Source organism: Dermacentor andersoni, chromosome 11 (genome assembly GCF_023375885.2).
Source record: "Dermacentor andersoni chromosome 11, qqDerAnde1_hic_scaffold, whole genome shotgun sequence".
NCBI lineage: Eukaryota > Metazoa > Arthropoda > Arachnida > Ixodida > Ixodidae > Dermacentor > Dermacentor andersoni.
The window spans coordinates 102,265,007-102,288,093 of NC_092824.1; the positions used below are offsets into that span (position 1 = coordinate 102,265,007).

A 23,087-nucleotide genomic window follows, 5' to 3' on the forward strand; every position below is an offset into this window, starting at 1 on the left:
TTGAGACAAGAGAAATGTTAAGGGAATTCAATGCAGGAAAGTTAACCAGGCTCAGCCCTGTTGGTCACATTGCATTGGAGAAGGGAGAAAAGGGACTAGGAGACGAGCACACGTCCTGTCTATAGAACGTGCACATCCGCTTGTGCATTCACAAACTGTCGCGACCGTTTTCAGAGTCATCCACAGTACAACACCAGTATACCGTGATTTGTAAAAAAAGCAACCCTAGGCGTTTCCGTCGACTCTTTTTGGAATTATCTGCCAGTCTTCTTCCATGACGTCACAGATGGAAATCGAGCGGTGCTGTTATCTAAAGGTCTGGCAGCAAAACTCAATCGAGGGCGAGTGTGAAAACGAGGCTAAATTCCCATGGCCGCCCTTGGAAAGGCTGCCCGTGAAAGCACAAAAGAAAAGGTACTCTGTCAGCTGAAATCTGGTCCGCGTCAGGGACAAAATTTAAACAGGAAATGCTGTGCTGCCATAAAGGCCACCGCGTGTCAATACCGTAGCAAAGGTCGCCTTCGTGACACAAACATGAGCTGCTCTCGTTGACAGAGCGCCATATGCGTTACACAGGCGTTGTGAATTCCTCCTGGCAAATTTAACTTAACATCCTTGTTGCACCTACTATAAGAAGGCATCGGCCTTACCAGAGTCATTTGATAAGTGGCCTTGATGGACGTCCTTTAGCTTGTCAATTGCAACGTGAAAAAACTAACTAAATTGTCCGTGCTAAATAAATACTGAAAAGATAGGTTTAGCTTCCCCGATGGCTCACACTTCAGAGACACCGAAAAGTTCACACGTTACCGAGCCCTGAAACTTGCTAAGCAGTGTCTCTAGCGCGCATACCTACAATAAGGAGGTAGCCATGGATATATTTTTTTTATGATGGACGGAATAAACACGGTGCATTAGCGACTTAACATTTATCGCTTACAGATAATAAAAGCGAGTGGATGATAGAAATAGAAGGAAATCGACCTATAACGCTTTCAAGAAATAAAAAAGTAAGTCTATCAGCCCCCTTCCTTTGCCCCGTTTCTGTTTGTTTTTTGTTATGTCCTGTTCAATCTGGAGTCCCCCAATGCTCCGTATTAGGCCCCCTTCTTTTTCTCATTTAGATTAGCGACCTTTCTACTCTAGTTTCTTCTAATATTCATCTTTTCGCTCACTGCGTAATATTTTGTGAAATAGTTGCCGATAACGACGCTAACGTTTGTCAGTCAGACCTAAATTTTATATCTAAGTGGTGCAATACTTTGCTAATGGAATTAAATATTAACAAGTGTAAAGTGATGCGTGTCTCTCGTACATCTAGTAGTTCTTTTACGTATTACCTGAACAACTCTCTCTTAGCCGCGGTTTCCTCCTATAAATATTTAGGAGTTGATATCACATCTAATCTAAGTTGAGAAGAAAGGGGGTTAACCGAAGCTTCCGATATTTATTAATCATGAGTAGCCAACAAAGACTCCAAGGCGAACATACTGGAAATTAGTTTCTAAGACATAGGAGAAATTAGGAAGAACATAGTAGAAACATAGGGGAAAGTACTTAACTTACTTAAAACATACTTAAAACATAGGGAAAATTACTTACTTTCTACTTATTTTTTTAATTCGAAGTTGTCCTTTGCATGTTGAGAAGATAATTAGGGAAGCTAATTGCATGTTAGGTTACTTACGTCGTAACTCTTCAGCAGCTCCTTCATCTTTCAAGCTCTTGGTATACAAAATACTCATTCGATCTAAATTAGAATACGCCACTCAAGTGTAGGATCCAAGCACTAACAATTTGGTTACTTTCCTACAAATGGCACAGAATCGTTCTACTCGCTTCATTGGTTCCTGTTATAACCGCACTACCTGTATAACTTCCATGAAATCGGTTGTCTCTCTTCCGTCATTAGCATGCCGCCGAAAAAATTCTCGCTTGAACTTCTTTCGTAGGCTCTACTATTACCCAACTCTGTGTGACGAATTCATTCTTCAGCCACGTTATATATTGGACCGTGTTGATCATCGCTTTAAGGTTGGAATCGAGCCATGTCATACTAAAACCTTTCTTTACTCTTTTTTACACCGCACTCCACAAGATTAGAATCCCTTTCCTACCGACATTGCTTCGATTTATGATAACACCCGATTTAAATCTGCTTTAGCTAACATTGTATAATTAAGAGTTACCATGCCTTACTATATGCTTTGTTATATTATTCTACACCATGCTTATTGTATACCCGCTCCCCTCTAATTATTTGGCCTTGAGGGTAAATAAAATAAATAAATAAAAGTATTACTTGATGGCACAGGTGCCATCATCACGTTTTATTGCCAGGGGAAATAAGCTGAACAGAACAAAAAAGAAAAAAGAACAAGCTGTGTTTTCACTCACGACTCCGTCTCGTTTCTGCGATGGGTGAGCCGACATGTCCTCGTCGTCGTCGGGCCAGCTACCGGTACAGCTCAGGTTTCCTGCGCAAGTGACAAAAAGAACGGCAAGCTCAACCTTCATTTTCCTCAAGAGAAAATCCACCCCGTTCAAGCAGACGAACGACAACACATGCTGACAAATAATAATCAACCTTGAAAGAGTGCATTGCGTTCTATAAGCAACGCGTGAACGGTATAGAACGACTTGGATAAAACACAGGAAGACGCTAACACAAGGCGATCGTCGTTAATTCTCTGTTCTCCCTATGTTGGCCTCGTCCGTGCGTATACACGCTGCTTAGGATGGACAAGTTCAAACTTTACCGCTTAACAACAGCTTAACAACAGCTTAACAACAGCTCCGTGTGTTTCAGTTTATAGCTGGCAGCATACTCGGGGCTTTGCGCCGGCTATGTTTGTAGAACGAGACTGCAGGTCCAGAATATAGTTTGACTTAGGTCAGCGTAGACTACACCGCCCAACTGGACCGGCCAATCCAAGAAACATTGTTAGAGAGCATGCTTCTGTACGTACGGCGGCTTAACTCTCGACCTCTGAAAAAAAAGAAACCCGAAACCTTACAACCCACCGCATTGTCCTTTGATCGATTGCAATTAAGGGGCGATCGCATCAGAAGAAATAAATAAACATGTGAAGCAAGCAACACCCTACCGGTCTAAGAGCGAGAAGAGTGAGTCGATCCGAAGGGCTCAGGGATTTGTTAGTCAAGCATGCGAAGTAACAATGAAGCACGAGGAAGCTAGCCCAGGGGAAAGTAATTGTTATAGTCAGTTGAAATGAAGTAATAAGCTAAAGGGGATGGGCAATTGGACAAAACGATTGTTGGACAAAACGACTATTGAAAAGAGAATGTTTGAGAGAAAGGTGACTTTGCTCTCGACTTTCGAGGTCCACGCGCCGTGCACTACTCCAAAATTTTCATTTCATTTCATTTCATTTATTTCAGCATTCTTTTTTTTACAGCAGAAAAAGAACAAATTTGGCTGAGATGCTCACAGCAGCGTATGCTATGCATGGACTGGGATTTTTCACCAAGGAGTTTTTCAAGATCCCTTTAAGGAAGTCTTCAAAACTGTCATACTGCCGCTATCAGCTCTGTTCCCCAATGTCCCGAGAGAACTCTACGTTGTAAGTATATATTATATTATCATGAAATGAGAGTCTTGGTAATTGTTATGTGAGGCAACACTTTCACGTTCTTGGCCTAATTCCAGTCATTGCAAATAATTATTGAACTAACTTTTTATGCACTACAGGATATATGTAGCCGGGCTCCCTGGTGGTCCCGGTGAATAGCACAAGGTAGATTGTCGACATTTGTTTTTCACTTAGGGGCAGGCAATGAATAATGTGTAGGTGAAATTCGAAGTGTGTGGAATAATTATGGCCTTAACTTTAAATTACGTATTGTAGTTATCTGGAGCATTATAAGTGTTTTACGAACTATGCAAAATTTAACCCGCTGCCCTGGGGGACTTATGGGAGCCGCCGAGATGAAATTTAGCGATAACTCAGATAACAATATGGCCAAAATTCTCGCGAAGTGAACTGTGTAGGTATTAATTACTGCCATTTTTTCAAAAATTCAATAAGTGGTCGAGAGTGTTAAATGCAGGCAAGCTCTCAGACAGACATATGCGGTTAAAGTTTTAAGTACAATTTAATTACAGCCAACCTTTATTTTTATTGCAGCTGCTTGAATGAAATAGCTTCGGTGGAAACGAAGTAGTGATTCCGTTAGGTCCCGCAAATCTGCTGTCTTCTTTCCTTGTTTGCGTCCTATATCATGCTTGAGGCACACGCATGCGAATCGCAATTAGCTAGTTTTCAATAGGTTTAGTACATAGGTTAAAGAAAAACGCTAGCTGAGTCCTTGAATCCTTCTTTCTTTTTTGCTGTTGTCGACCTCGTGTGACATACAACCAAGTCATTTTGCGTGCTCAGTGGTTAGTGCGCCGAAAGAGATATTGCGCCAGTTAGATGCTTACATGCTGAACATTTCTAAATAGCACTCGTCAGCTTAAATATGCGCAAGACGGTGCAGGTCCAGAGCTGGGTCCACACTTTAGTAACATCGGAAAGCTGGAGTGCATCGCTTCATGAAGCAGGAGCGTTCGAATTTCACAGTGAGAATGCTACAAACACTTACGTCATGAATACTGAGAAGATTTATTTGACAGCTCCTGGAGGGCCGTCGTGCAAACGCAGAGAAACAGTAAATGCTGAGGCCCGTGAAGTCTAGGGCAAGCTCAGCGATTACTAAAGGATGCCGCATCTTCACCTCACACAGGCGGTGCGGCGGCAACTTTCGACGGCATTTGGTCTCTCAGGGCAAGGTTCCACGACGGTTGCTTGCTGACGCATGCGATAGAGTTTTCCGAACGTATGGACAACAAGAGCTTTCCGGTATCAGCTTTCCCCGCTCTAACCAAGCCTATTGTTGTGCTCCCTCTGTCGCTTCCAAGCGGTACGGCTATCTTTGCGCCACTAGACGCTTATCAAACAGACCGCCACGATTCCTGCGACCTGGCTTATATGCTTGAGTGCGTGTTCAGCGGGTACAGTTGCTCTCCATATCGTTCCTTGTGCATTTGGTCGCTGTCATTCGTCTGGGCTGCGCATATCGCCGGAGATTCTCATCCGAGTAGGTAGCCCTCTTATTTCAACACGTCGCGCCGTACGAGTTTTCACACAAGCTATTATCTGGCATCTAGAAAGTTAGTTGTAGTAAAGTGCAGCAGAAATTCTTCAATTTAAGTTCAGTCAGATGCAAATTTGCTGTTTTGTTCACTCAAGTGGGCTACAATGAACGTTTATTTCGCCATTTTATTTTGTTCGGGTTAGGCTTTTGGTACGTTGAAGAGGTAGGTGAGGTGGTGGGGTGTCGACGAAAACGTGTTTCGATGTTTTTAACGAAGGCGTGGTAAATTCTGAGTCTTGCACTGATCATGCAACATGCTTATATTCACTCTCTTTTCTATGTATTAGTTTTTGCACTGTTGGCTTGTCAAAGGCATGAAAGCTTCGAGCAGGAAAAATTTCTGAGATGCTCGACTGTATCAAAGTGTTCATTCTGCCCTGATCGTCGCGTTCTTCTTCGCAATAGCTTATACGAAAATGCGGGTTTAATTTTGTACGTGTTATTGAGGTTATGCCGGGAAATGCCGGAAATGTTTTGCAGCACTACCGTGTGGATGATAATTAGTCATTCTATGAAGCTTCATCTAGTCTGGGGATTTCCCTGAGCTGATTTGTCATAATCGACGTTCCTTACATGTGATGTGATTCATTAAGTCTGGGTATCAGGCATTCGCTGCTATATCGACTGTCGGAGATGCAGCCACGGTACATCGGATATAGCGACCCAATATACCAAGAGTAGTGCCGCTTGAGCCAACGTTTCGACAAGGGGACTTGCAAAATGGCGGATGCGGGTTGCGAACGGGACATGTATGCAGCAACTGGTACAACAAAAGCGGCAATATGTTTGTTGTACCTGTTTATTTATCTAGATTTACCGTTCATAACGAGCATTTGCAAGGATTGAAGAGTTATAGACTCACCCAATTTCACGTCCTCTTAAGCATCGTGATCTTTGTCCCTTTCTGGGCAGCACAGGCCGTCAGGCCAACCCCAGGGCAGCCCCAGGGCAGCGCCAGAGCAGCGATAGGGCAGCCTTAGGGCATCGCCAGGGCAGCGATAGGGCAGCGCCAGGGCATCAAGCTGCTGCCCTGAAGTATACAAGCTCCCTTGTCGAAACACTGGTGCCAGCGGCATTTCTTGCTCCACCACTGTTATTCACTTTAAGTCTGTTTCCCTGCAAACTGTCTGGACAAAAAAAGAAAGTTGTACGTGACCACCCTAAGCAAAGTTTACTTCCTTTTTTTCTCTGACTGTGATGAAGCATCCAGGATGCAGGTGCGTACCGAAGTCGTAGTTGCCCTCGTAGTTATCCTGGCTGTCAATGCGGCGGCCGCCCAAGGACCGCCCGAGGACGAAGTGACGTACCTGCCGGGTTTGGCCAATCGCACCACTTTCAAGCAATACTCCGGGTTTCTTCGAGCGGGAGGAACGCGACGGTTGCATTACTGGTGAGAGAAACAAGAATGCACATCTATTCTGCTTTAAAGCTGCAAAGCAAGAATTTCCCGGCTTTAATCCTATTTCGCAGCACGCTTTTATTTCCAATATAGACGTGTGTATCCATATATTTCGTCTTGTGATACAATTACAGCGATGCTGCTAAGTGGAAGCTTTAGCTCGGGGCCAACTCCGATTTCCCTACTTGAATACAGGTAAAACGCAGCACTGCTTTTGCCAAGTAATCGAAGCGTTAATTCAAACGAGAGGTTACGTTTTATAGCGAAAGGTAAATTATAGCGACTCTGGGAAGCAGAATTTAAATTAGAGCTTGGATTTTCTTTTTTTGCATATGCTGCCGAATATCGCTAAGCTGAAAAACCACGAGATTTACAAATGCGTCGCCCTGAACGAAAAACGTATAACGCATTTCTGCGAACAGTATCAGAGCATCTAAAGCAGAGAAATGTATATGAATTAGGACCTTACCTGTAACTGCCAAAATGTTTACGACGGCTTTACAAATGTCCCACTCACAATCCAGTGGTATATTTCAGAATGTTGTATAGGACCTAAATTCAGACCATTTGAGATTTATTATGAGGTTCACTTTACAAAATATTGCTATCCTCCTTGAAGTCCGAGTTGTAAATTTGACACTTGAGGTTTTTCTTCAATTTTAATGTTTTTAACAACTTTTGTATAAAATTACTGGCGACATAAATAAAAAAGCTTGCGAACCACAGTTACTGTGGCATTTTATTTTGAATGCAACAAATCTCGTGAATTTCGGTGCAGTGGTGGAGTAGAAAAGCGATTTATCCGTTCCCAGGTGCTAGTATGAATGCTCCCGAGCTTAATTCCTCTTAAGCGGAGCTCCACAGCAGTACTCATTCTGCGATAAAGGCTGCTGTACGGTGGTGGGCTCTGCATGAAATTACAATCAAAGAATAGCCAGCAACGAAACCTACCCTAGAGTCTCACATTTTTTGTACTGAAGTGTAATTACCGATAATTGCAAACTAAAAGGTAACCTTGCGTATGCCTCTTTCGAAAAGACTTCTTTGCGCTGCTCTATAGCCGGTAATCTGTAATTTTTGTTTCTCACTTTTTGTGTAACCGGTCCCATGTTGGACGTCAGCTGGTAGTTTGTACGGCTACGGTAGTGAACGCCGCAGGCGTGGTCCAACAACGCAGCCTGTGACACGTGGTAGCCCCGTAGCGGCCAGATGACCCGCCATTTCATTGACGTGTCTAACCTGCAAAAGCAAATGCATAACTGTTTTAATAATGCATTAGGATTGTCAGAGTGGAAAAGTATGCGAGAGTGGTGTGGGAAGCCCGTCCCGTGCAACTGACGGTGGTCTGCACCGGACCACGGTCAGTTGCACTTGGCTACTTGAAGAGGCAGGACGAGGGTCGCGCGAGCTCGTGAACATCACCTTACAATATATATATATATATATATATATATATATATATATATATATATATATATATATATATATATATATATATATAGAATATGACGACAAAGTCTGTTAGTTTTGTATCTTCATGATTAACAAGAGTCGAGCCCCTCAGTTCCCTTCTTTCGTTTATAGTTATATAGTGGTGTCATATTTATATACATGCATAAAATACACTTACACACCTACACATTTTTGTACATTGACACTCCTAATGCTAGCGCATTAAAAAAATGGAGCAAGAACTTGACACGCTTCGAGGACCTCGCTTCGTTGTGGCTACGCTGACTCTGAGGCATCGGCCAGTTGTCGTCCCGGATATATATTGTATTTGTCGCCTGCTTTATTCAGTTATCGACTAGCACCTAACGTATCTGGATTAGAGTACAGCTATCATACATTATACCGCGTCAGCCAATTCTGCCTCTTACTCCAAAGCTCAACATATAGCCGAACTGTACTAAATGGAATGCCGTTAGCAATGTTTCACGCTTCCTCTTGTGTAGGAATCCGTCTTTGCCTTAACTGTTTACTGCAGTATTTGCCTAATTAAGCCGTACTCTATGACGGCGTTGTAGAGGTAATGCTCCTAAATCTCTACAACCTGTCTGAATACGCTAGCGTTACCAAAGCGAAAGAAATATATTTAGGCGCCATGAATTGCTCGACCAGTTTTAGGTACAAAAGAAGAGAATTCTCTTTCAGCGCAAGCGCAAGTCGAAGCGGCACTGCATGATGCAACAGCCTTTATTTGCGCAATAATATAAACAAGCCGTGTGTTGGTGTCGTTTTTGCATCTGGTGGTGTTAGCGCAACGTGCTTATCCGGCAGTTCTTCCGCCTGAGCTTTTATTAAGCTGTTAGTATGGGTTTTCTACCAAACGTTAACCAGTTCAATATCTCCGAGGAATGAAATCGACAGTGCCTCGACCAGCTGTGATCGCAGTCCATGACAAGACATACCAAGACAGCATTTCTTGAATTCTTACATGACAAGCCTTCCAGCACGCATGTGATAGACAACAAACAATACGCCTTAAACAAAGCCTTCACTATAATAAAAAAATTATTAAATTATTAAAAAATTATTATTTCGGGCTCTTCAGGGAGCGCTAAAGCTTCAAAAGACAGGCGTGGAAGGGCTCTCTTTCTGTATACCGCGAAGTAACTCCCTTGTGTCCTCTTCGAACTGAGGACAACTAGATGAAGTGTTGCACATCACCTATGTCCCCACATACGATACAAAGTGGGGAGTGAATCGAGAAATGGTCCAGTTCTGAATAACCAAGCCTGTATGTATATAGACGGATCCAGTTTTAATGCGTCTCACGTGATTCATTTCAGGTTTGTCGGCAGCGAGCGTTCACCTGAGACCGATCCAGTCATTCTGTGGATGAATGGTGGGCCAGGTTGCAGCTCCCTGCTGGGACTCATGTCGGAGCAGGGACCTTTTCGTGCAGTCAAGAGAGGGCGCAAGCTGATCATGAATCCTTACAGATGGAACCAGGCGAGTGTTCCTTTTCCCTATACCGCTGAATGAGGACCACCTGAAATAACTAGTTCTAAGCTGTGCCGCAATGTCTAAGACTGAAAAAGAAAGCCTGCAGTTATCGCAATGTTCCGTGCGGGTAAACAATTGATATACACATTGTTGAATTACGTGATGTTTTGAGGAGATTCACTTATCAAAGCGAAGCTTTCTTTTCGAGCCCTCCCGGACTCCACTGACCATGGCTGTCTGTCCCAATTGTTCACAGAGTACAGCCCGCCTATAGCAAATTGCTTTATGTGTGCCCCATATTTAGTGTTTCTACAGATGCGCCTGCTAGCAGCTGTTCTTGACGGAATTACGCAGAGAAACTACGGACGTTGTCTAAATAGCCTCAGTGAAACATATTCCTTCCGACGGATGACCCCTCATAAAAGCGAAGGTTCCCATGCTACGTTCTTTCTACGCGTATGGCTCGTCTGCTAGACCGGTTTGTTGCCTAGTAAAGTGAGCAGATTCTGGGGACAGTAATACGGGGTCCTGTGGCAGGGATGGCTACGTGGGTTGCCATCTTGCTGGGCAGGCACGCAATATCCATGCTGCAAGGCACCTGTGATGAAGATTAACATTTGTATATCATTTGAGTAACCACTTCACCAAAGTTTCGCTTCATATATAGTCCATTATGTGCTTTGAATCTGCATATTCTGTTCCCATTTGGTTAATCCTCGTGTTGTATTAATATTGTATATAACAAATACGATCCATTGTGGGGCTCGATACAGATCGCAAACATCATCTTCTTGGAATCACCTGCCGGAGTTGGTTATTCCTACGACCTTAGCGGGCAGTACTCGACAAACGACGATCAGACAGCGGACGACAACTACCTGGCCCTTCAGGACTTCTTCGCCAAGTTCCCCAGTCTCAAGACCAACGACTTTTACATCGCAGGCGAGAGTTATGGTGGAATCTACGTGCCCATGCTGACACTGCGTGTGCTTAAAGATCCAAAGGACATTCAGCTTAAGGTAAGTGTGGTTTGTTAAGTTTATCCAACTTATCAGCGACCGCAGCCGAACTTTTTTTCCGGTGTTTCAAGCTAAGCCTGTTACATGGCTTCCGAGGAGCAGTGAAATTGCTTTCTCGAAAATTTCATCGGGCACTGAATGCGCTTGGCTTCGGTATATAGAATCGGAGTATGATAACGACACATTCGACTGGTTCCTACCACAGTCGCACTCGGGTTGCAACAGTGCGGAGCCCGTCCGAGATCGGAGCAACGGGAAAACGCACGCGCGCCGAACCCTTCAGCTCATCGCCAGTGCAAGCTGAGGCCTGAAGCGAAAGCACATTAACGTCGCTCATTTTGTTAACACGGTGGACACACAACGTGCGCAGACGCACATAACGATGGAGGAAGAAGAAAAAACAGGAAGGGAGAGTCACGGGATAAAGTTGAAGCCACAACGTGGGGAACCCACACGGTATCACGTCGCGCTAATGTTTAGTGCCTCCCACAGCCACGATTGCCAAGTTTAGAGCATAGTTTTCGCAAAGAATAACGGCTGCTACATCAACGCGTGGCTACCGCGGCCGCACGCTGCATCGAAGACGATATGCGCATGCGTTTAACAATCGAAGTCGCACAAGGACATCGCGTTAAAATGTCGACAGAAGAGTTAGCAAAGTCACCGAATTAGTGTGCGTCTACGAAAACCTACCAGGAACCAAGCATACTGGGCTGAATCCGTCGAGCGCAGGGTCTTGTATTAGGCGGAATTTTTGAGAGAGAAAAAAAGAGCAGGGAAGTGTGCTTGCTGCTCGGAGAGTTGATTTGCGAATGGTGGCTGGCGCGTCGTAATTCTCGCTCAGTTTATTTCTTTCCTCTGTGCGCATAAATCAGCGCTGTCGCAGACGTCGCCCCAACAACGCAAGTAAATGTAGCTCTGTGTTCAAAACTCTGTCAAATCGCGGTCGTGCATTTGCAAGGACTCTGAATGGGAGTGCGCCTACTCGAATGAAATAGGGAGATAGTTGTGTTTTCCGAACGCTGGATATTCAATTTCGAAAAGCCAAACCTGAAGCACGCTTCCAAGAAAGTGTGATCGAAAGAGCAACAAGAGAGTGTTCGAAAGCTACCATTCGAATGTACCATATTGTAACGACATGAAAGAAGTAGAGCGAAAATTCGGAAGAAAAAGAGAGGTGACAAGGCAGATCCCTACAGTCACAACAAATTTATTTTGGCAATAAGTACACTTGTAATGGAGGCATGCGCACACCACTTTGGTTTCACTATTCCCAGGATGCCTCTATTGATGAGAACTCGCAAATTCATTTTCATTCTGATACATAATTACAGAAGCTGAGCTGACGCACTGTTCGCAGTTTGTTTTTTATAAAAAAAAGGCCTCAACTAATTATTATGCAATTATACATCGGCTCCTTTTCAAGATCCAAATTTCTTGTAGAAGAGACTTACACTAATACTTATTGCAATTACAGGTTTAATGCGAACGAATTACACGATGGCAATAACTCGTGCTCTCTCAGTCGTTAATTTAGGCCGGAATTTATTCAACACCCAACCAATCTGGCCGACGTACGTACTGCTACCGCAATTGAAAGGAATCACATATACAATACTGAGAACACACTTAGCAAATTTTGTACGCTTCTTTTCACACTCGCACTGTGCGCGTGATTCCACAATACTATTGTCAAATAATGAGCAGTTTACAAAATGTAGTGCGTCCATTTCTAAGTTTCGCGCTTGTTCGAGCGCAGCCCTAGAGTTCAGTCTCAGCAATATGCTCGAAAACAGAATTCGCGGCCCGTTGCTGGCGTAAAGCAGTGACTTCTCACTTATGTTATTATACGTATTCTGTATATGCCATCATGCTCAAAGAAGCCAAAGTTACTACGGTGATTGATGTTCGTGCTGAAGAATCCGCTCTTTCAATGCGGGGCTGTATAAACGATTACTCGATGCTGTTATCGACAGAGTTCGAGATGAGACTGTGTATAGCAGTAACTGAAGCCTTGCTTGCAAGAAGCAATACTATTTTGTTGGAAGCCATTCAAAATAAATTCCTATATTAATAACGAAGGAATTAATAATGCAGATCACCTCAAGTTTTATTGCTGACGTGTTTCCTCCTGTGGTCTCTTTCATTACAAGCAAGCTCTTTTATATTTGGTTGAGCCTCAGCTTTCAGCGTCGTTAACCTAGAACAGAGACTTTGCTTGCAGCAGTGTTAAAGGAACACTAAAGGGAAAGACAAAATTAGTTAAAAGCGATAAAATATTCTTCCGAGACTCCACTTCCACAGATTTCACGTAAATAGGTTGAATATTGCAAAATAAGGTTAAGCCCAAAGTTCCATTTTCTGAATTTTCCGGTGGGACCTCCTTGCTGGCACATCTGCGTGACGTCATGATTTTAGTATATTCTCGTTCCGTAGTGGTGCACTAGAAATTCTTAAAGCTTGCTAAGTTCGCCACTTATTCTTTGAGAATACAATGTTGTCCATCTTTACGAACACAAGTGAACTAGCGCGCCATAGACGCTCTCCAAACTCATAACGTCATGACGCCCAGGTGAGGGAAGTTCATGGGGACGTCTACCCGCGTCTTACTTTTTTGCGCCTTTTCTATCTTACAAAGCCTCTTCTCCTGATAAGAGTGGTTTTTGAGTATTGTAGAATGGTCACTTATAACTACCGCTTAAATTACTCTTCTCTTTAGTGTGCCTTTAAATTCTTTGTTGCAAGGCGTTCTGAGATGTTCACTTTACTCACTCGATGCATTTCTTTTCCTTGCTAAGGGATACGCCGTTGGAAATGGTGCCCTTGATTTCAACATCCTCGGCAACGCCTTGGTGTTCTTTGGTTACTATCACGGACTCTACGGACTAAGGTAAATAAAACGCATCTATACTGTTTCGGTGGAGACTGGTGTAGCCGGTTTAATTAGAATTGTGCTGTATATCCACATCGGAATTCCAGATAATTTTTGTTTTCTACTGTATTGAGGATGACTGCGAGAAGGAAGATCATGATGATATAAGCATCCCCTTGGAAATGGGGCGGTGGCCCATACCTTGAAGTTTTGATACGATGGCGTTATAGGCTGACTGCAGCCACTTCCTACGCATCCTTCTGACGAATAATGTAGGCCTGTCCGAAATGCAGCACTGTCTAGCACGGCGTCTCGAAGCGCTAGTTTTGACGACGAAATAACTAATAATAGCTGCTTTGGTATAGGATAATCATTCGTGTGATCGTGGCCTAATAGCTAGAGCAATGGGCCGCTGCTCGGAAAGGTGGTGGCTAGATCCCGTCATCGGTCGCGCATTTCGTTATATAAGCATAGGCGGACTTACGTCCGCCTATGCTTAGTTTTTAAGTCCGCCTATGCTATGCTCAGAATCCACCAACTCTAGAGTTGGTGAATTCACCAACTCTAGAGGTATCTAACAGAAAAAAAAGAAAAGAAATGTGCCGAGCCTACGCAAGGCACGTCGTGGATGGATACGAAACCGCAAGTTTGTAAGAGATACAAGGCACAGAAACATCGCAGGATGCTCGCAGCTGACGAGCCGTCCAAATTAACACAATCTAAATATGCTACCACACACTTAGAGAGTTGGCGAAGTATGGGCCTAGCTTCTTTTCTTTAGAACTTTTAGTTGCAGTACATGTTTTCGTCTCTATATACTCGGCTACGTTATTCGCAGCATAAACATCGTTTGATTGAGTGTGTTTTCTTTGTACCGCGATACTTTCATGCGTAGGTCGGCAGTCTCCACAGCCAGTCTCATTTATGCTTTCAAATGCCTATACGGCTTTCGTTTATGCTTCCCTGTACGTTCGAACCTAACTGCTCAGTTAATCCAGCTGCTTACACATTTATTGATGAATAGAAACGCTAACATTACAACAGAATACGTTCAATGACATCTGCAATCCTTCCCTACGCTCTGCACGAGACGTCTTCATATGCAGATTTTACCCTACACGCGTTCGCTTCCTGATTTAGCCCCGGAGAGTAGGGCACTGACCCTTGAATTGCGATAAAAAGTGTTCGTGCTGATTTCCTGGTTTTGCTCTTTGATATTGTTTCACAACTCGTTTTCTAACCATTGCTCTTAGGCAGTGCACTGTTTCAACATCTTTACTCTACTTAAACTGTTTTCCCTGCCGATGTGCATGCCATTAGTGTAATATTTAGTGGTTTACAGAGACATGGACAACCAGCGCACCTAGTGGCCATGAGCTGGAAGCAGGCATCGTTTCTGCATACAGACACTGCGCACTCATATAATAATGCAGCATTTTTTGCGAGTGACTACTCGTAGAGCCGATTCTTCAAAACAATCAGTAGGACATCGATTCTACGCGCCTTGCCTATATGCCACACGATCCCACACTGTTTTGTGCATCCAAATTCCAATCGCAAAATGCGTTGAAGCTTCAACTATAGGAGTCTACGGAGAGCGTCCCCACGTGGAAGGTTCTTGAACAGCGGAAAACGATTTCCAAAGTAAGCAATTGTGGTCGAGTGGTGAATGTAGGAGTTTACTCCACGCTTGCTCAATATTCTGCTTGCGTTGGAAGAGGATTAGCATATAGTGACAACGTCGAGCTGGTTGAAATAGCCTAGCAGACGATGTTCGGACTCGAATGCACCTCGGCTTCAATTACTCAACTTCAACAAGTGCCCTAAAGTGAACAAACAAAAATAATTTAGGGGAACGTTTCTGAATTGCGTGCGTGAACGTTACAGTTTGTTGTGCAACGAACGCCTGCCTTATCAAGTAATCCGCCACGGCAAGGCAATTGCGACCGACGCAATTTTACAATATAAGTACACAATTTGCTCCGAGAATTAAAGGCCCTCTCAACAATTACAAGTTGTGTTCTTGAAATGGGCTAGCCTGATGAGGGGGATCTTTAAAAAGAAGCGCAGTATGGCGTGCGGATTAACCGTGGTATCGCTTTCAGAGCATCTCTGAGACGTACAGTGTTCAACGACGGAAAGGCGATACGCCGACAGCGTGGCGGTTGCCACACTTCTTGCGCCACCGTTGGACGCTGGGGACATTGAGCTGGTGCACTTTTCGGTCACATAAGAAGGAGAGTCATTTTGATGCATCGTTACGCAATTGGGCCACGCTAAGCCATCACCCAGCGCTCACCGGTGGTGCAAGAATCACCTGCCGCCATACTGTCCGAGCGTCGAGTTTCGATCGCTGAGTACTGTACAGTTTAAAGAAGCCTAGCGTGCAAAACAGGAAAATGTGTTAGCAATCAGCTGAGTGGATAGCGTTCATGTTATCATTCCATTTTTTTTTCTAGTCTGTGGACCAGGCTGACGACGCACTGCTGCAACGGAAGCGTTTCTCAGCAGTCATGCAACTTTGTGAACCGCCAGACCAGCGCGTGCGAAGAAGCGGTGAGTTAGTTAAAATTACATGTACGTAATGTTATCGCGTAAGTTTATCTGGGCTGCCATCATTTTTGCATTTTTTTGTCACTTAAAGTTGGCCTCGGCTTGTCTTTTGTTGTGTTTTAAGCTTGACTTGGATTGTTGTGGACTTGTGACGCGTTTTTTTTTTACCTCATAACGCTCAAGTATCATATCTGATACGCTCATCTTGATACTAGCCGCGGCAGTAGCCCAGTGACTACGGTGCCGCGGCGCTAGACTAGGTTGCGGGTTCAATACCGGCCGCGGCAGCCGCAGTCCGTTGCGGGTGGTATGGAAAAACGCTCGTGTAACAGGCATTGGATGCGCATTGAATAACCCCAACTGGTCGGAAATAATACACAGTCCTTCAACTACGGCGTGCCTCATAATCAGATTGTGGTTTTGGCCCGAAATACAGAATAACTGAGTTTCTTTTTGGAATTCTGAATACCGTAAAATGTATATGTTCTTTGGTGTTGCGTGCCAAACCCACAATCTCACCACAACGCACGCCTAGTGGAGGTGCTCCGAAATTATTTTGACCACCTGGGGTGAAAGGGGATCATTGCAATATTCCACTGGACCCGCGCTGCGTATGAAAAGTTCATCTGAATCACGAACTTCCGTGTAACTTCTAATGAATATTTTAGAATAAACGTACGTGTCACTAAGGCATTTAATAAAACAACGTGTCATTTATTCCTCGCGACTTTGGCGGCCGTATACCAACGAATAATGAGAAGTTCTTTAATATAATCGCCTCCCGCCATTACATGTGAAAATCGAACATACGTCGCTGATATGAAGCGGCACTACCCCCTCCTAACATGTAAAAATCTGGCTACTAATATCGCAAATCAATAACCGTCCCTCTCTGCAGCGCATGAACAGTTCGCACCGACCACGACGCTAATTTCTCCCCGCCTCCCGCAGTCACAGGTGTAGAAATGGTACCCGACGAAATATCTGTCTCCTCCTTCTCTATTAGAAGTGTACACACCGCACTGACGAAGTCAATAATACCTACACCCCCCTCTCCCACCCCTTCTTTCTATCCGAGGTGTAGAAATGGCACTGACGAAGACACGGTTGCGAAGGCTATAAGCTACGTGGTTGATCTCACATTTACTTCTACATAATTTCCTACAAAAAATTCTGAAGTGATCTATCGCACTGCGATAGCCCAGCTAGGAAGGTATGTGCCCTCGAGTGTGCATGGCGAATGTGGATCCACGGAAATTACTGTCAAATGTGCAGCATGGGTTTCATTGCCTAATACAATACTCGTGCGTTTGGCTTAGGCGTTCTCATGGCGGTACTTTTCGTACGGTTTATAAGTTTCTTTTCTTTATTTTTATGCAGTTCCAGTTGTCTAAACCTGTCAGGCAATAAGACTTTACGCACACGCGTAATCATTGCATGCTGTCGCACATGCCGCGTCTTTTCATGTTTCTTCGAAAACGATGAACTTGCAAAGCTCCCAAAATGTGTTTAAAGTCACAAGTACGAAGTTTAGACGAAGTTTAGGCAAATCCGTATGCCGACCACTTCCACGCTGAGTCAACCGCCACACAGGCAGCATCCACAGCCGTAACGCCAAATGTCTCCTCTAGTAACTTTTGTAGGAAACGATGCCACAAGCCGCTCATGAAGATGGGGCAATAACTCAACTATACGCCATTGGTCCTTTGCCCTCTCCGCTCCTTTCAGGTTCAGGACGCTATGACCGTCATCTACCAGGAGCACCTGAACGTCTACAACTTGTACGACAAGTGCGAAGACGAAGAAGACAGCGCGATGGTCACCTTCGTTCCCCGCCCGAGTTCCTCTTCTCGCTATCACCGGTCGAAGCTGCTGATGGCCCACAGCCTCAACGTGCCACGGCATCGGGTGCGTACACCGACAGGTAGCTGGATACACTGGGCACCGAGCACACACGCAAAGGCAAAGCTATGCAGAGTTATCTACTACTGCATGAGGCCTTATACAAGGCGAAGCGTTCATTATTAGCTGTAATTTTGAAATTGATTGCGCGGAATATGTGACTAGGTTCCCTCATTAGGTACTACATCAGCCAATCAATATTTTCCGCTACTGCAGGAAAAATGTGAAATTATGTCAGCTCGAATATTAATGAGATATTTCATATTAAACAGAAGGACGGTTAGTCATAAAATGAGACTACAAGCAGCAGGCACGCAAAGGCAAAGCTATGTAGAATTGTCTACTACAATATGAGACCTTATATAAGTCTGTGTTCATTATTAGCGGTTCGCGGAATATGTGACTAGATTTCAACGTTAGGTACCATATCAATCAACCAATATTTTTCGGTATTACAGGCAAAACGTGCAAATATGTCAGCTCGAATATTAATATTTCACATTAAGCAGAACGACGATTGGGCATAAAAGGAGACCACAAGCGCTTGGTTATGGCCTGTTCGTTTAGTGTGCCATACATGATCTTGTCAAATGCAAGAACCTTTGTGGGTTTTGGACCACTTCAGAAACGATCCATTTCGTTTTGTTGCCATTTCTACATAGAAAATCTAAGGTCGAGAATTAGCGTGGGTCCTGAAAACGCTCTTGGCAGTGAACATAATATCCCGTCACTCCGTCTGGAAACATGACCACACCCATATCGGTATTAATGGGACCCGAGTGCCTTTGCGTTCTTATACGAACTTGTTTTTTGAAATCACCCAATTGACTGCTGCAGGCTGGCCAAGCTATAATATGTATATGCTTGAAATGCTCTAAACAAGTGCTCTTCACGGTACAATTTTCACTCTTGGACCAAAATGAAAAGCACTTGCAACAAAGTATCTGAAACATTACAAGGTATCGATGCTCAGTGTTTACTTCAGCTAAAACTGCAGTGATAATTTTATCCCTAATATGAGTTTACATTTACCTGTGCGTTCTAATCATTGAGATGGCTCCTGAGTGCAAAAGTTTTTCCCAAAAAGCAATTTGCAACGAAGCTCATTTTTCTCTCACGTTCACCCCTCGGCAAGAAATTGATGCGAGCAACTTAAATTTATAGTACGAGAAACGTGCCTACTGCGCGTATCTTAATCAGAGGATATTCGTTGATTGTGAGGAAACGTTTATGCTTGGTGGGTTCCCTGGTCCGAAAGCTTTTGTTATTGTGGATATGTCACTAGACAACGTAACTTCTATTAGGAGAACGAAAACGTCACGAAATGTCATGACACCATTGTTCACGTTTTGCGTTTTTCACTCCAATAAGTGGCACCATTTCTGAACACGACACACTTGTTTACAGGACAACCTAGGCGTGACTCCGCCATGCATCGATAGCGAGGACGTTAAGCGCTACCTCACACGTGACGACGTGAAAGCGGCGTTGCACGTCGACAGCTCGCCGCTGGAGTGGGACGAATGCAGGTGGGTACACGTTATAGCGCCACATGTTACTTCCGCGTCTGGCTGAACCGCTGGCATGTTCGCGTTTTCATTTCGTGCAGAGGTGCAATGCTGCAAATCCTGCGGTGCATGCCACCCAATGTCATGAATGGATGCAATGCGCGACTGTTTTGTGCACGAGAAGACCAAAGTCGTGCCGTCTGAAACAACATTAGAGTGAAAAAGAGTGGGAGTGTACATTGCAAGGAAAATTGCAGTGACTATCCAAAATGTAGCTTAAGCTAATTGTTGCTGGGTTAGTCAAGCGCACCTCTTGCACGAAGACGAAAGAGACAAGGCCTTTCCTTTGTCACTTCGTCGTCTTCGTAGGCACAGTGCGCGTGTGTATATTTGCAAGTGTATCCGTAATTTATGGGTACACTTGCAATTGAATACAATTAAGGATGGGCATTGAAAACCTTCACGGATGTATGCCACTCCGGGCAACTCGTACATCAAGGATAACAAAGCTGTGTAAAGGAGTTCTCATACCCTTTCAATGTGAAATCGAACTTCTTGGAAGGCGTCGGGGACAGAGGTCTCGACGCCATCCTCCAAGGCCCCTCGGAACGCCCGAGATACCTTGCGGAGGTCTCCTAGATTAGGAGCAGGGGGGTCCTCGATGTTTCCGTGGATGCCGCATGCAATGCCGATGGGACGCCGAAGGAGACCTGCATGGTGGCGCGGGAACATGCATGCTGAGGTGCTCGGTATGCCACCCAAAACTAAAGTTAAATCATTGCCAGAAAGGCTAGAACGAAGACGCAATACCCGCAGATTTGAGCCCCACCTAGCTGACCACCAAAGTACAGCTTGGTGAATGCATTGTTTAAAAACAAGAGTATAGTGTTACTGGCTAACATAAACAAATATGTTGTCTGTTCGATTGATGTAAGGCTGTTGATGAAAGGCAACGAATCATGAAAGGCAACTCCTGATAGCTGCGTTCCAAATAAAATTCGCAAATTACCTTCGTATTTTGTTCGAGGCAATGCGCAAGCAATATAACAACTGAAGCGTGCTCTATCAGTCGTCTATTGTGCTGCTGACTGACCGCCGTGCGAGCCGGAGCGAGTGCCCAAGCGTAGTGATCTCCTGATCCCACGTGGATACGTTTTTCGACATGACGTCACGACATACTTCTTCGGAAACGCAACCACAAGCGGTTCGCAGAGAACGTATTAAAGCAAATAATTTCTAGCGCCATGATGCTTGCCAGTGTGCTTGCTACAGTTTCCAGGTGCAGGACTTTCATTTAACGCATAATAAAAGTCGATAATATCGTGTCGATCTCTATTGCCATGAGAAACAAATTCCGGGCATGAAGCATCATGTGGACAGTGGTTCGGGTGCTTCTTGCTCGCCTTCTTGGAATCAGATTAGACAAATGCAGAAAACAAGGGGCGTATTTCAGAACAAAATTTTGCGGATACGATGTCTTTTGGGAGAATTTGCGTGATTCTTCCCCTTAGTTTGTTGCGTTTTTACTGCAGGTTTTGAATTGTGGCAGTCTCCCTAAGGCGATTCAATTGAACTGTGTGCAAGAGGCTTTGTAGTGTAAAGCAGCTAATGTGCCTTTTTTTCGATTCGCAGCAACGTATTGAACTACACGACACAGTACAGGTCGATGAAGGTCGTCGTTAAGGAGCTTGCCGATTCCGGAGCACTAAAGACACTTATTTACAATGGCGATATTGACATGGCCTGCAATTTTCTCGGAGACGAGTGGTTTGTCAACACGTTAGGATACAAGGTAAGAACTTTGCGATTAATTCAAGCTTAACATGCTCGGTGTAAGGGTGAAGCTGACGGCATCATGACGTAGATATAGAGTTGTTAGTTGAGTTGCACTCAAACAAAAGTAGTTTCCGTGATACCCTCCAAATGCTTTGCATTTGGTACTGAAAATCTTTGGTCGTTTTACCAACTCATTTGAGGGACCGCGAAAGTTGGTAATTGCAGTCGCCGAGCAAGCCAAACAACGAACTCATTTGAGGGACCGCGAAAGGTGGTAATTAAAGTCACCGAGAAAGTCGAACAGGCCAAACCTAAACTCAGTATAAAAATCGTCGTCGAACCTTGACATTAGAGGTGATTAAATGCAGTATTCCAATTTCCCTGTTATAACAGATCTTAACAGAGTACTTCATCATCGCTCATGGGAGTCACAGTAACACCCGCCAAATAAAGTAACCCAGCTCAATGGATATACTACATGTATGAGAAGTTGAAAATCTGAATAAAATAAATATTAAATAAGTTCGCAAGAAGGGTGAACTGGGTTAGTTGGTACTGGCTCACCATTAGGAACAGAAAAGAAAAAAAAAACAGGGACGGAGGAATACTCAAAACCAAGAACATGGCGCTGACTAACCACACCCACAAATAGCCGCGTCTCTACCCGTTTTTGCAGGTTACATGTTACTTTATGGTGCATGTTTGCTGCCCGGCACAAGCTCACCCCAAAAAAAGGAAACAACTGAGGGTAGAAAAAAAAAAGTAATGCAAGCAAAGAAATTCTGAACCGCCTCACAAAGTTAACTTCGTTGCAGCAGCGACATATTTCGGTATTCGGTCGGAGCAATGGACAAGTGGCTGACGCATCTTCATTATTTTTTATACAGAATGATCCGATCATTTCTCACGCCACTGGGTCGCTGTGCCGGTGCAGTGTTTAGCTTTCTCGATTTGTGGCCGGCGCTTACAGCTCCGGCAGTGCGCCAGGCACGTACCCAGGATTTTTTTTCGGGAGGGGCCCACCACCTCCATCATCATCATCATCATCATCATCATCATCATCATCATCAGCCTGTTTTATGTGCACTGCAGGACGAAGGCCTCTCCCTGCGATCTCCGATTACCCCTGTCCTGCGCCAACTGATTCCAACTAGCGCCCGCGAATTTACTAATTTCATCGCTCGACCTAGTGTTTTGTCGTCCTCGATTGCGTTTCAATTCTCTTGGAACCCATTCTGTAACCCTAATTGTCCAACGGTTATCTAACCGGCGCATTATATGACCTGCCCAGCTACATTCTTTCCTCTTGATTTCAATTTGAGTATCGTCTGTACCCGTTCGCTCTCTGATCCAAACCGCTATCTTTCTCTCTCTTAACGTTGTGCCTAGCAATCTTCGTTCTATCGCTCTTTTCGCTGTCCTTAACTTGCTCTCAAGTCTCTGCCCCATATGTCAGCACTGGCAAAATGCACTGATTGCACACCTTACTTTTCAATAATAATTGTAAGTTTCCAGTCAGTAGCTGGCAATGTCTGCCGTATGCGATCCAACCTATTTTTATTCTTCTGTGAATTTCCTTCTCATGATCAGGGTTCCCTGTGATTGAGTGACCTAGGTAAACGTACTCCTTCACAGTCTCAAGTGGCCGACTGGCGATCCTGATCTCTTGTTCTTTTGCCCGGCTATTTATCATTATCTTCATCTTCTGCATATTAATATTCAACCCCACTCTTACACTCTCTCTGTTAAGGTCTTCAATCATTTGTTGTAACTCGTCTGCATTGTTGTTGAATAGAACAATGTCATCGGCAAACCGAAGGTTGCTGAGATATTTGCCGTCGATCTTTATTCCTAAGCCTTCCCAGTTTAATAGCTTGAATTCTTCTAAGCACGCAGTGAATAGCTTTGGAGAAATTGTGTCTCCCTGTCTGACCCCTTTCTCTATAGATAAG

At 44.3% G+C, this 23,087-nt stretch overlaps 1 protein-coding gene and 1 long non-coding RNA gene across 2 annotated transcripts in view; one reads left to right on the plus strand and one right to left on the minus strand.

Annotated features, from left to right (window-relative positions):
• LOC140214123 (uncharacterized) overlaps nt 1-6,345 on the minus strand; it is a 19,882-nt gene extending 13,537 nt beyond the window's left edge. The window contains exons 1-2 of the long non-coding RNA XR_011891055.1: nt 6,020-6,345; nt 2,398-2,477 (exon numbers count right to left, since the gene is read on the minus strand). This is a non-coding gene — a long non-coding RNA (uncharacterized lncRNA). The remainder of the gene's footprint in view (nt 1-2,397; nt 2,478-6,019) is intronic.
• Nucleotides 4,991-23,087, plus strand: part of LOC126539178 (lysosomal protective protein-like) — a 24,367-nt gene continuing 6,270 nt past the window's right edge. The window contains exons 1-9 of the mRNA XM_050185926.3: nt 4,991-5,100; nt 6,361-6,547; nt 9,349-9,511; nt 10,279-10,524; nt 13,323-13,414; nt 15,856-15,952; nt 17,678-17,857; nt 19,259-19,380; nt 20,992-21,151. Coding sequence (XP_050041883.2) covers nt 4,992-5,100; nt 6,361-6,547; nt 9,349-9,511; nt 10,279-10,524; nt 13,323-13,414; nt 15,856-15,952; nt 17,678-17,857; nt 19,259-19,380; nt 20,992-21,151 — 1,356 coding nt within the window. The 5' untranslated portion in view covers nt 4,991. The remainder of the gene's footprint in view (nt 5,101-6,360; nt 6,548-9,348; nt 9,512-10,278; nt 10,525-13,322; nt 13,415-15,855; nt 15,953-17,677; nt 17,858-19,258; nt 19,381-20,991; nt 21,152-23,087) is intronic.